General features: G+C 42.8%; 1 protein-coding gene across 1 annotated transcript in view; it reads right to left on the bottom strand.

The window, feature by feature from the left end:
* Positions 1-2,916: 2,916 nt before the first annotated feature.
* GPALPP1 (GPALPP motifs containing 1) overlaps positions 2,917-14,162 on the bottom strand; it is a 40,570-nt gene continuing 29,324 nt past the window's right edge. The window contains exons 6-8 of the mRNA XM_044287332.1: positions 12,310-12,474; positions 5,741-5,839; positions 2,917-4,027 (exon numbers count right to left, since the gene is read on the bottom strand). Coding sequence (XP_044143267.1) covers positions 3,809-4,027; positions 5,741-5,839; positions 12,310-12,474 — 483 coding nt within the window. The 3' untranslated portion in view covers positions 2,917-3,808. The remainder of the gene's footprint in view (positions 4,028-5,740; positions 5,840-12,309; positions 12,475-14,162) is intronic.

Genomic DNA, 14,162 nt, shown 5'->3' on the forward strand with positions numbered 1-14,162 from the left:
ATTTGTGTATATAAAGTCTGTAGTAGAGTAGAATAACTTATCAGCCGATGCAAGTAATTTCATTATAAACCAATTTAGGAGTTATTTACACAGCTGTCAGCATTTCTTTCTGCTATGGTGTTAGTTACGTAGACCTTTTTCACATCTTAACCCTGAACTTGTTTGGACATTTTTAGGTGGAACTTTAGCAGCTAATAAAGGAACAGATGTCTATTCTCTATTTTGATAACTCTACAGTAGTTTTTGCTTTTTCAGAGTAGAGTCCACTGGTATACAAATACAAAAGGCAGGAGATAAAGTCTTCTATAGGTTTGGGTACAGATACTTGACATCTAATCGGGTGAATGTATTGAAACATCATGAACTTCCCTCACGTGCTCTACTGAGAAGAGAAGTAGTAGGTTATACATTTTTGTCGTTTATGTCTAGGGTTGTGAAAAAATAAATAAAAAAATTGGGCAGTGTGTTGTACCTGTTGAAGAAAAAGACACTCACCTGTTCCCTGCTGCTCTGTTCCAGTTTGCAAACCTCCGGATGGATGTGGTGACCGGTCCGTTAGTGCTCATGCACACGGCCATTGCCCATATTGCAAACAGCGGGTCACTTGAATGGGTCCGCAATCTGGAAGGTGCGGTGCAGAACGGAGGCGCGGAACCCAATGGAAGCAGTACTTTTTTGTGGTGCGGACAGATCAAGAACCCATTCAAGTAAAATGTCTGCCCGTACATTGAGGAAAGAAAATTGTGGGACGCAATGCATGAATGGCCGAGCAATGGCTGTGTGCATGAGCCCTAAGCAGCATGTCACCTAGAGACACATCACCAATCATTGGGTTGGGCGGCGCATGTGACTTCATCCGTTTGGAAGTTGACAGACAGGGACTGGAAGACCACTGAAGAGAGCTGCAGGGAGCAAGTGAGTGGATTTATCTGCAGCTGCAAATTAAAAGAAAAAAAAGCTGGACAACCCCTTTAATCACAAGTACGTGACAGAGTCCATATGTAAATGTGCCAGACAACTTGAAATTCATTAGTCAATTTTATGCTGCCAATTATTTTGAAGGATAAAAGGCCACTTTACAGAACGGCCCATCTGTTACATCACTGGGAGCAGCCAACAAGTGTTTATCTCTTAGCAGCACATGGGCAGTGTGAATGCCAGTTACTGAAAGCAGTCAAAAGGGAGAGTTGCGTCTACACAGAGGGTAAGTGTTCTTTACTTGAAGCTATCAACGGAAAGACATTTAACATGTATTTACGGTATATTCATGCTTTTACAACTGGAAAGTGCTTGTAAAATTTTCACATCATTAGGGCACAATCAGACAACCGTATGCTGTCCGCAAAAATGCGGATCTGTTTTTTTGGCGGATATGCTGAACTGCATTCCGCATTTTTGCAGAAACAGACTTCAATGAGGCCAAATCCTGATTTTCACCCACAGAATGGAAGAAAAGGGCCCCATAGAGGTAAATGGGTCTGCATCTAATACGAAAAAAAACAGATCCGCCTTTTTACGGACAGCATACAGCCATCTGAATGAGCCCTTACCCAGAGACAAGATACCAATAATTTATGACATTCAGTCAAGAGATTTCTACTTTACACAATACCCCACACAGATTTCTCTGAATTTTCTTTATTTTATTACCAAACCATGTAAATAAAATTTCACGCACTATATAATATTGGTGTTTTTAAGTTAAATTTATATCACTTGTGGAGCTCGGTCCAATCTTCAACACCAAACCCATGGTAATGCATTAAAGAGGACCTGTCACCTCCCCAGTCCGTTTTTGTAACTACTTGCATCCCCTGTGTAATAACAATTCTGGAGAATCTATTCTTAGGACTCTATGATGTGCTATTCCTTTATCATCCCTCATAGAATTTATGAATGAATTGGAAGCAGTCTGCAATAAATGTACAGAGGGGTGTAACCAGTAGGGGTATGTCCCTATACTATTTAAACAGTGCTGCCAGTGTGAGACTGTGCAGGGACACCCCCCTAACTGGCATTCATGATTTCTAGCAGGAATAATAAAGGAATGATACAACATAGACTCATAAAAATAGATGCTCCAGAACGGTTATTACACGGAGATGCAAGTAGTTACTTAAAGAGTTAGGAGAGGCAACAGGTCCTCTTTATGTTGGAAAACCATACAGTACACACTAGACAGTAATGCCAACACCTGACAAAAAACCATCTTATCTTCGTGACACAAGGAACATTCTAGAATTACTGGCGATTTCTATATAGTATCCCGATGGGCCAGCATTGGCTCTATGGAAGACTGATAGGAGAGCCCAGTATCCACTATCTTTCAAACATGGCCCAGTCTGAGGAGCTGTGAACCTTAAAGGGTTTCTGTCATGAGAAATAACGTTATGTAGCTGACTGACATTAGCGATGTGCTAATGTCCGCAGAACATAACAGTATGCTTTATAACTCCCTGTCTGCCGCCGTTCTCTTAAAATAAAGACTTTTACAATATGCTAATGAGCCTCTAGGTGCTATTAAGGCGTTGCTTCAGCAGCTAGAGGCTCCGTCTTCTCACCCTTTGGCACACCCAGGTCCAGTTGATATCCCGTAAATCCCACGCCTGCGCCGTCCAGTTTAGTATTCGCCTGCGGCGAAGGAAGGAAGCCGGCAGCAGGAGCGGGTCCTTCACTCACTGCGCCGAATACTAAACTGGACGGCGCAGGATTTACGGGACACCGAGGAGAACTCGAAAGTCAATCAACTGAACCTGGGCGTGCCAAAGGGTGCGTAGACCAAGCCTCTAGGTGCTGGATCAACGCCTTAATAGCACATAGAGGCTCATTAGCATATTTAAACGTCTTTATTTTAAGAGAACGGCGGCAGACAGGGAGTTATAAAGCATACTGTTATGTTCTGCGGACATTAGCACATCGCTAATGTCAGTCAGCTACATAACGTTATTTCTCATGACAGAAACCCTTTAAAAGGAACCTGTTCAGAGGATTTAGACCACAACCAACCTGTTATCGGCCCTGCTCCTGGCTTGACTGATGTTCCACCGGCTGGGTACATCATCTCAAGTTGCCTCCATTGGCATCTAGCACATGTGCATCGAAGCAAAATGTGCTGGCCTCAGCTTCATCTACACAAGTGCCTGATGTAGCTGGAGATGGCTTGTAAGGGTGTACTTGGCCTGTGGAACATCAACCAAGCCAAGAGTGGAAGCAGCCGGTGTGACTCTTCTGCAGAGTGGTTTCACTCTCAAGACAGCTTACAGGGGATTAGAATACAGCACGTGCCGACTTCTGAGTACTTTTTCTATGTTATGCTGTAAGGGGCCAAAATCCTTGTGACAGGTTCCCTTTAATAGAGGAAGAATGTTAGACAGGGCTAGAGGTCAACACAGAAAAGACCTGGCGAGTTTCCTCTTCTTACCCAGGTACTCTGCTTCACTGAGGATGCCTAGGGGCAATATATGGTCGTCATGTATGTTCAATACATCTAAACATTTTCGAGTCCCAAGAGAGTTGCTTAGTTCATACTGACTTTAGTTTGGAGGTGTAAATTAAAACAAAATGGAAACCTACTGATATTACAGAAAAGTCCTTGGATGGGGTCAGGTGAAGGCAACTCATGCATATAAAGGAATTCAAAAGGCAATATATTTACAGCAAAAGCAAACGCCAGAAGCATATTGGGGTTTGTTGTAGAACTATCAGATATAAGGGGTTCTGAATGACCTTCCACGTGAAGTCTATGGGTGGGTGGGGGCAGATGGGCTCAGTAGATAAAGCCATGATACATTTATATGGATGTCTATCTTCACAGGAACATGCTGCTGTTTCCGTGTGAGAATTTAGTATTCAACTCTTTGGATTTCCGAAGCAAAGCTTTCTTCTGAGCATCATCAAAGCGATTAACCTTTAAATCTTCTTCTCGGTCAAACGGTCTTCTTTCCTTAGGTTTACCTTCATCTTCGTCTGCTTTCCTTTTAAGTTTTTTGCGGTGAAGATCTATGAGAGGTTCTGATCTTTTTGAATCCTGAAGGAAAAAAGGATTATAAAATATTGAGTGTAACTTTTCTTGATGCTGCATTTACTTGAGCATATTTATCTTTTACAGAGACTGTAAAAGATGATACTCAGACAGTGTAAACGTAGGTTAAGACAGTCTTATGGCCCTATTACACTGACAGATAAAGCAGGCGATCATCAAAAGGGAAGAGTTCCTTCCCGGCAACTGCCTGCTCACTAGTGGAGGAGACTGCTGCTATTACATGCAGCGATCTCCTCCTCAGTATGGGGAAGGGTGATCACTAAAGCCATCGCTCGTCCCCATACTGAACCACTGTTTGCTGTCTGCTGGCAGCATACACCACGATCTGCTGCCGCCAAACAATTAACTTTAGGCTACTTTCACACTAGCGTTCAGAGCGGATCCGTCTGAGACGGATCTGCTCATATAATGCAGACGGTGGCTCCGTTCAGTACGGATCCGTCTGCATTATATTGTAAAAAAATTTCTAAGTGTGAAAGTAGCCTGAACGCATCCGTCCAGACTTTACATTGAAAGTCAATGAGGGACGGATCCGTTTGAAGATTGAGCCATAGTGTGTCATCTTCAAACAGATCCGTCCCCATTGACTTACATTGTAAGTCTGGACGGATCCGCACGCCTCCGCACGGCCAGGCGGACACCCGAACGCTGCAAGCAGCGTTCAGGTGTCCGCCTGCTGAGCGGAGCGGAGGCTGAACGCTGCCAGACTGATGCATTCTGAGCGGATCCGCGTCCACTCATAATGCATTAGGCCTGGACGGAAGCGTTCGGGGCCACTTGTGAGCCCCTTCAAACGGAGCTCACAAGCGGACACCCGAACGCTAGTGTGAAAGTAGCCTTAAACATGTTGAAAGATTAGTTCTGCTCGTTCATCGGATAATCAGCGGCAGTATTACACTGCCAGATCATCGCGAACGCGTGTTCATAGGTATGCTTGTTAGCGATGATCTTCGCGATTATCTGCCAGTGTAATAGGGCCTTTACACCACCTATTATTAGGCATACTTTGCATTACAATTTTGATGCGTATGGGCAAATCCTAAAGAGAACATAACAGCAGGTTGATGCCGCTAGGTAAAACGATATCGTAATTGTCCAAATGCACTGCCCCGTTCAAGAAATATCTTAGTTTCAAACAATATGCTAATTTGGCCTTCAGGGCACTGAGGGGCGAGCCCTAGCCAATTATCGCAGCGCTTCCACTTTCCTGACTAAGCCACGTCCTTCCCTTGAATGGCAGGGCCAGGCATCATCATTGTGCTCTTCCGGGACCTGTAGTCCCACACATGTGCCATTGATTCTATCATCGACGCATGCATGGAGGCATCTCTGGAGCAGGAAAGCTAGATAGAGATGTACTGCGCATGCGCAGATTATAAAATCAACGGTGCATATGCCGGAGTAGAAAGCCAGGCAGGAGCACAATGATGTCTGGCCCTGTCAGTCAAGTGAAGGAGGCGTAGCTAAATTGAGAAAGCAAAGGAGCAGAGGGTGCACCAAGGGGCTAGGGTCCACCCCTGGGGGCACTTAAGCCCTAATCAGCATATTGACTATGCAGATTTTGATACTGATGGTCTATCCTCAGGATAGGTCATCAATATCTTAATGGTGAGGTATGACCCCTGGCACCCCCATCGATCTGCTGTACAAAGAGGATTCGATAATAAAAATAAGAACCATTTTATGACAATTACTTACATTATACGTGGACACCTGCTCTGCCAATCTTTTATCTCTTTGAGAAACTTGTGGGACTTCGTCACCTTTACTGCTGGAAGCTTTGCCTTCTTGTTTCTCCTGAAAATAGAGATGCATAAATTTAGGGTAAAGTGTGTGGCATTGTTAAAACGACAACTTCAAGCCAAAGTTCTTTGCTCTGAACCGTTCAGATGTTCCTCCATTGTTGTTCCCCCTCCCAAGCTTTACATATTCAGTAAATGAAGATTAGCTCTCTTCCAAGAGAAGGGAAGCTGTTTCTGTAATGCCAGGTGGTGGAGGTAGCTGTCCTATAGACTTTGTCCAACCCTTTAAAGAGCATCAGTCAGCATGATCACCCCTATTAAACAAGCCTGGTAGGGCTGATGAAAACGATACCCTGATTATCACCATCCATTTCCCCATTGCTGAGAAAACTATTTGTATTCATATGCAAATGACCAAACTGGAGCACTGAAGGGCAGGCCAGAGCCCTCAGAGCACCGGCGTAACTATAGGGGTCGTAGTTGCGACTGGGCCCCTAAGCCAGAGGTCTAAAGGGGGTCTGGTCTGAGATGTGTGTTCGTGGGGGGGGGGGGGGGCTGATATGAAAGGTAAGGTGGTATTTTTTGTACTGGCACACTATCTGTGTGGTACCAGTATTTTCAGGGGGACTGTTTCTGCAGTATAGTATTGGGGGGGGGGGGGGGGTTTGTTCCCACGGCGTTTTGTTTTACGGCATTCTCTGGGTCAGTACGATTACAATGATACCCCATATGTATAGGTTCTTTATGTCCAAATAAACTTTGATAATTATTATTTTTTTATATCACCATATTCTGTGCCTCCATAACTTTTTTTTACTTTTGTCTACTGAGCTGTTTAGGGGCTCATTTTTTGCGGAACAATCTGTATTTTTAATTTATACCATGTACGGCGCTGGTAGCCTAAGGGTTAAAGGGGTCAGACACTGACTGCAGGGCAACTGCTCCAACAAAAACATATTACAGAGACTGCTTTCTTACTCTTCAAGGAGAGCTAATCTGCCAGGCCTATAACACTCTATGAGCCACCTTAAACCACATTCAGTATGGGAGCCTTGGAGAAAAAGCAACAATTTCATAAAGACCACGAAAGGGCCGATTTCCATATCCAGTAACAGAACCTTACAAGTATGACATAAAGCCACTGCAGGCAGGGGTAGGAGCACACGCCTAGCATCTGCGAGTCTACTTTTGAACTTGACATTATTATACCAGTATACTTTGGAGTGGTTTTGATCCCACATTTTACATTTGATCTCCTATAGAGCCAGGCTAATTTGGGCAAAAGCTTCCGCCGTTTCAAATGACCGAGAATGAGTCGCGGATCCTGGCGCACACACAATTATACAAGACTGGCTTACAGAGCTTGTTAGAATAAACCTTCAGCCAACTTGTTATGTTAGGCCCCAGCTCAAGTGTGCAGGATTAATGAACGCTCATCCCTTCGCCGCTTCATCAACTTTCACTTCCAGATAGATAGAGCTTCAATTATTTTTCTCCCTACTTTCAATTACATCTAGATGAAAAACCTTACAATCGAATTCAACTTCCCCGACTCTGAGTGATGAAAGAGCATCGTACTGATGTAATTTTAGATCTGCAGGAGCCTAGGACGTTAAGCGGCACTCTCTGTACATTGCCAGCCTCCGTTAAAGGAACATTACTACATTAAACCTGTATGTTAATCTGTGTGCAAAATGTATGTTTATTGCACCCAGTCCGGACGTTTTATTTTTTTGTTCATTTAATCTAGCAAGCAGATAACAAAACTGCAGAAACATACTGAAATCTTAATACAGATACAAAAACTTTAAAGGGCTTCTATCAGCAGACTGACCTGTTGAACATGCGCTTGGCAGCTAAAGGCATCTGTGTTGGCCCCATGCTCATATGTGTCTGCATTGCTGAGAAAAGTTATGCTTTAATATATGCAAATGAGCCTCTAGGTGCAAAGGGGGCGTTGCCATTACTCCTAGAGCCTCTGCTTTCTCTGCACCTTGATTGACAGGACCAGGCAGCGTAAACATGATCATGCCTGCCTGGCCCTGTCAAAGTGCAGAGGGCGCAGCAGTTGCAGAGAAAGCAGAGTCTCTAGGAGTAATGGCAACGCCCCCATTGCACCTAGAGGCTCATTTGTATATATTAAAATATCATATTTCTCAGCAATGCGGGCACATATGAACATGGGACCAACACAGATGCCTTTAGCTGCCAAGCGCACACGTCATAGGTACAGATCTGATGACAGATGCCCTTTAACCAACCTCACTGCCATTTTATGCAGCCAGTTAAGATCCATTTGTAATAGATCCTACTTGATCCCATTGACTTACAATGGTTCAATCATGTTTTTCCTGATTGAATAGCTCACCAAATTAGACTATTCTGCTTCTCAAAAGGAATGGAAACAAAAAATACTAGAAGTCTGAACAGAGCCAACGCACAGCACTGTTGTAATAACCAATACATCCCGTACTTTTCTTTAGTTTTCATAAATAATCCATTGCTGTCCTGGCAGCATATAAAATGATATTAAATTACCATAACTAGATTACCCTGCTTATGAAGCAATTGCCTAAAGGCTGTATTACACTGGCCGATATTCGCTAATGAGCGTTTACATGACTGATTGTTAGCGATCATCTTGCAGTGTAATACTGCCACCGATTGCCCTACGATGCTCATTCATGGTTAAAAAAAATAATAAAGAAATAAAATAAAAAAAATCAGTGCTTGCCGGCGGCAGATCGTGTTGTCTAATAGAGATCTGCCGCTGGAAAACCGCTAGACAGCGTGGGGACGAGTGATGGCATAGCGATCGTTCCTCCCCATGTAACAGCAGCGGTGTCCTCCGCTAGCTATCAAGCGATTATCAGGAGGGAACACTTCCCTCCCAACAATCGATTGCTGATCTGCCTGTCTAAGGCTACTTTCACACCAGCGTTTTTGCTTGATCCGGCAGGGTTTAGCAAAAACGCTTCCGTTACTGATAATACAACCATCTGCATCCGTTATGAACGGATCCGGTTGTATTATCTTTAACATAGGCAAGACGGATCAGTCATTAACTTCATTGAAAGTCAATGGGGGACGGATCAGTTTTCTATTGTGGCAGAGAAAACGGATTTGTTCCCATTGACTTGCTTTGGGGGTTATGCCGGATCCGTCTTGCTAGGCATCCCAGGACGGAAAGCAAACTACAACATGTTGCGGTTTGCTCTCCGGTCTTGGAATGCAACTAAACGGAATGCATTTTGGTGCATTCCGTTTTGTTCAGTTTTGTCCCCATTGGTAATGAATGGGGACAAAACTGAAGCGTTTTTTTTCCGGTATTGAGCCCCTGTAACGGAACTCAATACTGGAAAACTTAAACGCTCGTGTGAAAGTAGCCTAATACAGGCTTTACATACAAACAAATTACCTCTTGGAGCCAGAGTTAAAACCTGAGAATCTAAACCCTGTATTACAGATTTTCTGCCTGATGATCCCTAGCAAGCGTTCGCAGTGAAGCTCGTTAGCGATCATCTGGCAGTGTAATACTGCAGCCGATTACCCAATGAACGAGCAAACACTTGTTTATTGGGCAATCATGATCTTTCAGCATGCTGAAAAATCACGATTTGCCAGCGGCAGAACGCACTGTGTAAGGCCACTTTCACACTTCCGTTGTTGTTTTCAGGTACCGAGATCCAGCAGAGGATCTCAATACCGGAAAAAAGGTTTCCTTTTCGTCCTCATGCATTCTGAAATGGATCCGGCACCCACTGACTTTCAAATTTATTTAGTGACCGATCCGTTTTTTTCCCCCGTTTTGATTTCATACAACCGCGTCCTAACGGGATGGATGCATCCTGATGTGCAAAATCAAAACGGATCTGTTTAATTCCAGTATTGAGAGCCTCTGCTGGATCTCAATACCGGAATTAACAATGCAAGTGTTAAAGTAGTCGAATCAGGATTGTCTGCCGGCAAATAACTAGACAGCATGGCGACGAGTGATGGCATAACAATCGCTCCTCCTCATGCTGTGGAGGAGATCGATGCATGTATTGGCAGTGCTCTCCTCTGCAAGCAAACAGGCGTTTGCCGGGAAGGAAGCATTCTGCAGAATTGGCTGGTGTAAGTGTTGCGGTCTTCTGTTAGAGATGTGTCAAATATGAACACCTTTCTTACAACGTCTGTAACCATGAAAACAAGATGTGACCGGCTAGTTCCATGGTTGCACTCACTGTAAGGAAAGATTTTAAGTTGCAGAATGTTAAGAGTAATAAATAGTGCGTTTCTGGGCCCTTGCAGCTGGATATCAGCCGGAACCATTTTTGGACTACTTTTTTCTAAGATATCAATAAAAATTGCTTCCAGTCCGTTGTTACAATCAATTATCGCTGCAGGTCCAAATAGTGATGTGGGTTCAGTTCGCAGTCAGTCAATGTGTTTTACAAGACCACGCGTTGATTGGGAGAAAACCATATAGGTAAGACATCAGGTTCACAAGTGTCCTCTTCCTCCAGACACCCTGTGAAATATCAGAGATGGCACTGATAGTGAAGTACTATATTTGCTGTTCCTATGCACTCGTGTGAATATACAGCCACAGAGGAACATGCAGGCACATCAGACAGATGCAGCCTCCTTGTTCTCTTTCTCTCTTCTGTAGGCTATTCTGGGGAATATTACAATCCACTCCCATAGTGAAGTACAGTTTACAAAGTTAGCATAAAATTAATTTTATCATACTCACAAACGTCCATAAAAACAGGCACATAAATTAAAACAACCGTCCCACGATTCTGCCCGACACTGGTTTCGCTCCAAGCTTCGTCAGGGGCGTACACCTGAAATTCTATCCTCAATCTTTAAATACCATTACAACCCCTCTCCCCCATTTGGCCTGTTAACCCTTCATTTTGCCTTTTAACGAATACCTTAAAACCTTCATAAAATGACCACTACCTAATCCACAAAAAGTCAGCAGAAATATATGGCATTTTCATCCAGTATTCTTTTTGATACATCCTTTGTTACTCGTCTCCATTCATACATGAAATGCTCAGGAGTCTGACGTGGTATCAGGTGGCTCAGACCCCACGTGAGACTCCTGAGCATTTCTGAATGAAAACTTTCATGTATGAATGGAGACGAGTAACAAAGGATCTATGAAAAAATGAAAAAGAATACTGGATGAAAATAGCATATATTTCTGCTGACTTTTTGTGGATTAGGTAGTGGTCATTTTATGAAGGTTTTAATGTATTCGTTATAAGACAAAATAAAGGGTTAACAGGCCAAATGGGGGAGGGGGGTTGTAACAGTATTTAAAGATTGAGGATAGAATTTCAGGTGTACGCCCCTGACGAAGCTTGGAGCGAAACCAGTGTTTAATTTATGTGCCTGTTTTTATGGACGTTTCTGAGTATAATAAAATGAATTTTATGCTAACTTTGTAAACTGTACTTCACTATGGGAGTGGATTGTAATATTCCCCAGAATAGCCCATAGAAGAGAGAACAAGGAGGTTGCACCTGTCTGATGTGCCTGCATGTTCCTCTGTGGCTGTATATTCACACGAGTGCATAGGATCAGCAAATATAGTACTTCACTATCAGTGCCATCTCTGATATTTCACAGGGTGTCTGGAGGAAGAGGACACTTGTGAACCTGATGTCTTACCTATATATATCGTAGTGGATGGCTTAAACTTAAAGAGGTTTTCTCCCAATCAACGCGCGGTCTTGTAAAACGTACTTTTTTTTCTAAGGCTGAATCTTTGTAAGAACATAAGTCTATAAACCTCAACAGGAAAAAAAATAAAAAGATTAGGGGCCAGTAAAGCATGCGCACAGCTCCTGAAATTTCACCTAACATCCTAAGATGTACAGGTGTAACAGTCATATCCAATACACAATTAAAGGGGTCTTCTGGTACTTAGTTACTGATGACCTATTCTCAACATCAAATCCGTGGGTGTCTGACACTACAACCGATTAGCTGCTTTGTGAAGCCACCGGCGATTGAAATGACATAATGGATGTAGCTTTCTGTAGCACCAGACACCCATCGATTTGATATTGATAACCTATCTTGACTGACATACTGAGGTCACCACTTATTCACTTACATGAGAGCCAAGCTCCAGTACTCAGGCACAGCCACTACACCAGGCATCCTCAAACTGTGGCCGCCCAGCTGTTGTAAAACTACAACTCCCACAATGCCCTGCTGTAGGCTGATAGCTGTAGGCTGTTTGGGCATGCTGGGAGTTGTAGTTTTGCAACAGCTGGAGGGCCGCAGTTTGAAGATGCCTGCACTACACAGTGGATGAAATCTTATACCTCCAGCTCTGCCCACTGTATAGTTCCAGCGCTGGGACAATATAGCTGATAGGTGTCAGTGGGAGGTCAGACCCCCACCATTCCGAAACTGAAGGTCTATTTTAATGATAAGCCATAATGTAGTACTGGCAAACCTATTTAACTAAAAATGTATGTATTAAAGAAAAAACTTTCTATTCAACATTGATATACTCACCCTTTCTTTCTTCTCCCTGTCAGCAGGGGTATCTGTCCAATCCGACCTATCCTTGGAACGTTCATTAGTTCTTCTCTTAAATGTTCTCGGTCCCAGCCCAAAGTTAGTCAATTCTGGAGGAAGCTCAGTCATCCAAGACTCTCTTGCGGGATTCTTGAGCTCATCCTTCAATACAAGATATTGGCTTAATTTACATGTTGTATGTAAAGTAAAATACCCAATACTTTCACAAAGAGAAGCATATAATAGGAATACCTTTAAAAGGAGTTTCCAGATTTTCTCAAATATATCACTCTCTTGCGATCACTCATTTACTAATGATATTACCTGCATTGTCCCCATCTTCAGATTACAATGTTATTCACCTGACCCTATCTGTAGCCCTCTGCGTTTCTTCCAGTGACGTTAGGTCTTCATGTTTCTTTCTGGTACTGGCTTCATCCCTGCCCATTTCTGAAGACAGGGGCCATAAAGGTGATAACATGGTAATTAGGAAAAGAGCGATCGCAGGAGAGTGATACAGGTACGATGCCTTGTAGGACTAGCTAAGCTGACTGTGATGACACCTTTCACTTAGCCATCCATTGCTTCCTTCCTTGCATTACAGTCAGCCAAGCTCACCCTACAAGGCATCCTTCCTGGTTTGTCAGTGAATTTCCTGATGACTGATTCCCTTTAATGGTTCAAATACAGTAGTGTTAAAAAAAATAGCAGTGAGTTTTAAAAAAGCTAATACAATCTGTAAATTATAATAACTTATTTCTATAAATGCAAATGCCCTGGAAATACTTCACATTCAATTCCAAATCAACACAACAGTAAATTGTTTCCAGTTTGTTATTCCTTTGCAGAAAGTAAAGAAAGAGGAATATAAAGCGGTCAAAAAAATAGCAATGCCAACATTTTTCCTAAAAAACTCAAAAATGTAATGTATAAACTGAAAGAATGTTTGAGATATCACTTTACTTTGAATTAATGAACTAATATTTAGTGGTATAACCATTGTTTCTGAGAATTGTGTGACATCTGTGTTGAGTCAAACAACTTCTGTCCCCTCTGAAGTATTCCAGTCCAGGACAACTGGACTACGTTCTAAGATTGGCCAAAATTGACAGCTGTTATTCCATCGAATTAATGACTTCACCAGCATTTTGGGGTTTTGCCCTATAAAGCAATTTTTTTTTTTTATATCACTCCACAAGTTCTCTATGGGATTTAGGTAAGGAGATTGGGCTGGTCACTCAAGATGTTGTTTTCTTACTGGTGTGTTTTGGGTTATTGCTGTGTTGAACCACTCATATTAAGGAGATTCCTTCAGCAGAGGGCAACATGATCTCCTCAAGTATTCTGACATATTCAAACTGATCCCTTGTATGTGATAAATAGGCCCAACACTTATGAGAAACATCCCCATACTGTATCATGATTTTTGCACCATGCGTTAGAGTCTTCACCGTGTTACTGTGGCATGAATTCAGTGCTCGGAGGTCGTCTGATGTACTGTCTGTGGCCACTAGACCCAAAAACTATTTTGTTTTCATCAGTCCACAGCATATTGTACCGTGCCTCTTTGGGCCACTCAATGTGTTTCTTTGCAAATTTTAACCTATTCAAGACATGTCTGTTTTTCCATCACCGGGACTTTGAATTGTCTTCTGATTGTAGTAGTACTCACTGGTAACTTCACATCTTCTTTGATCTTTCTGGAGGTGATCACTGGCTGAGCCTTTGTCCTTTTGGCTATTCTTCAATCCATTCAAACAGTAGTTCCAAGCTTCTTTCCGCATCTTTCAGGTTTTGGTTGCCACTTTGAGGCATTTGAGATCATTTTAGCTGAGCATCCTATAATTTGC

This window comes from Bufo gargarizans, chromosome 3 (genome assembly GCF_014858855.1).
Source record: "Bufo gargarizans isolate SCDJY-AF-19 chromosome 3, ASM1485885v1, whole genome shotgun sequence".
NCBI lineage: Eukaryota > Metazoa > Chordata > Amphibia > Anura > Bufonidae > Bufo > Bufo gargarizans.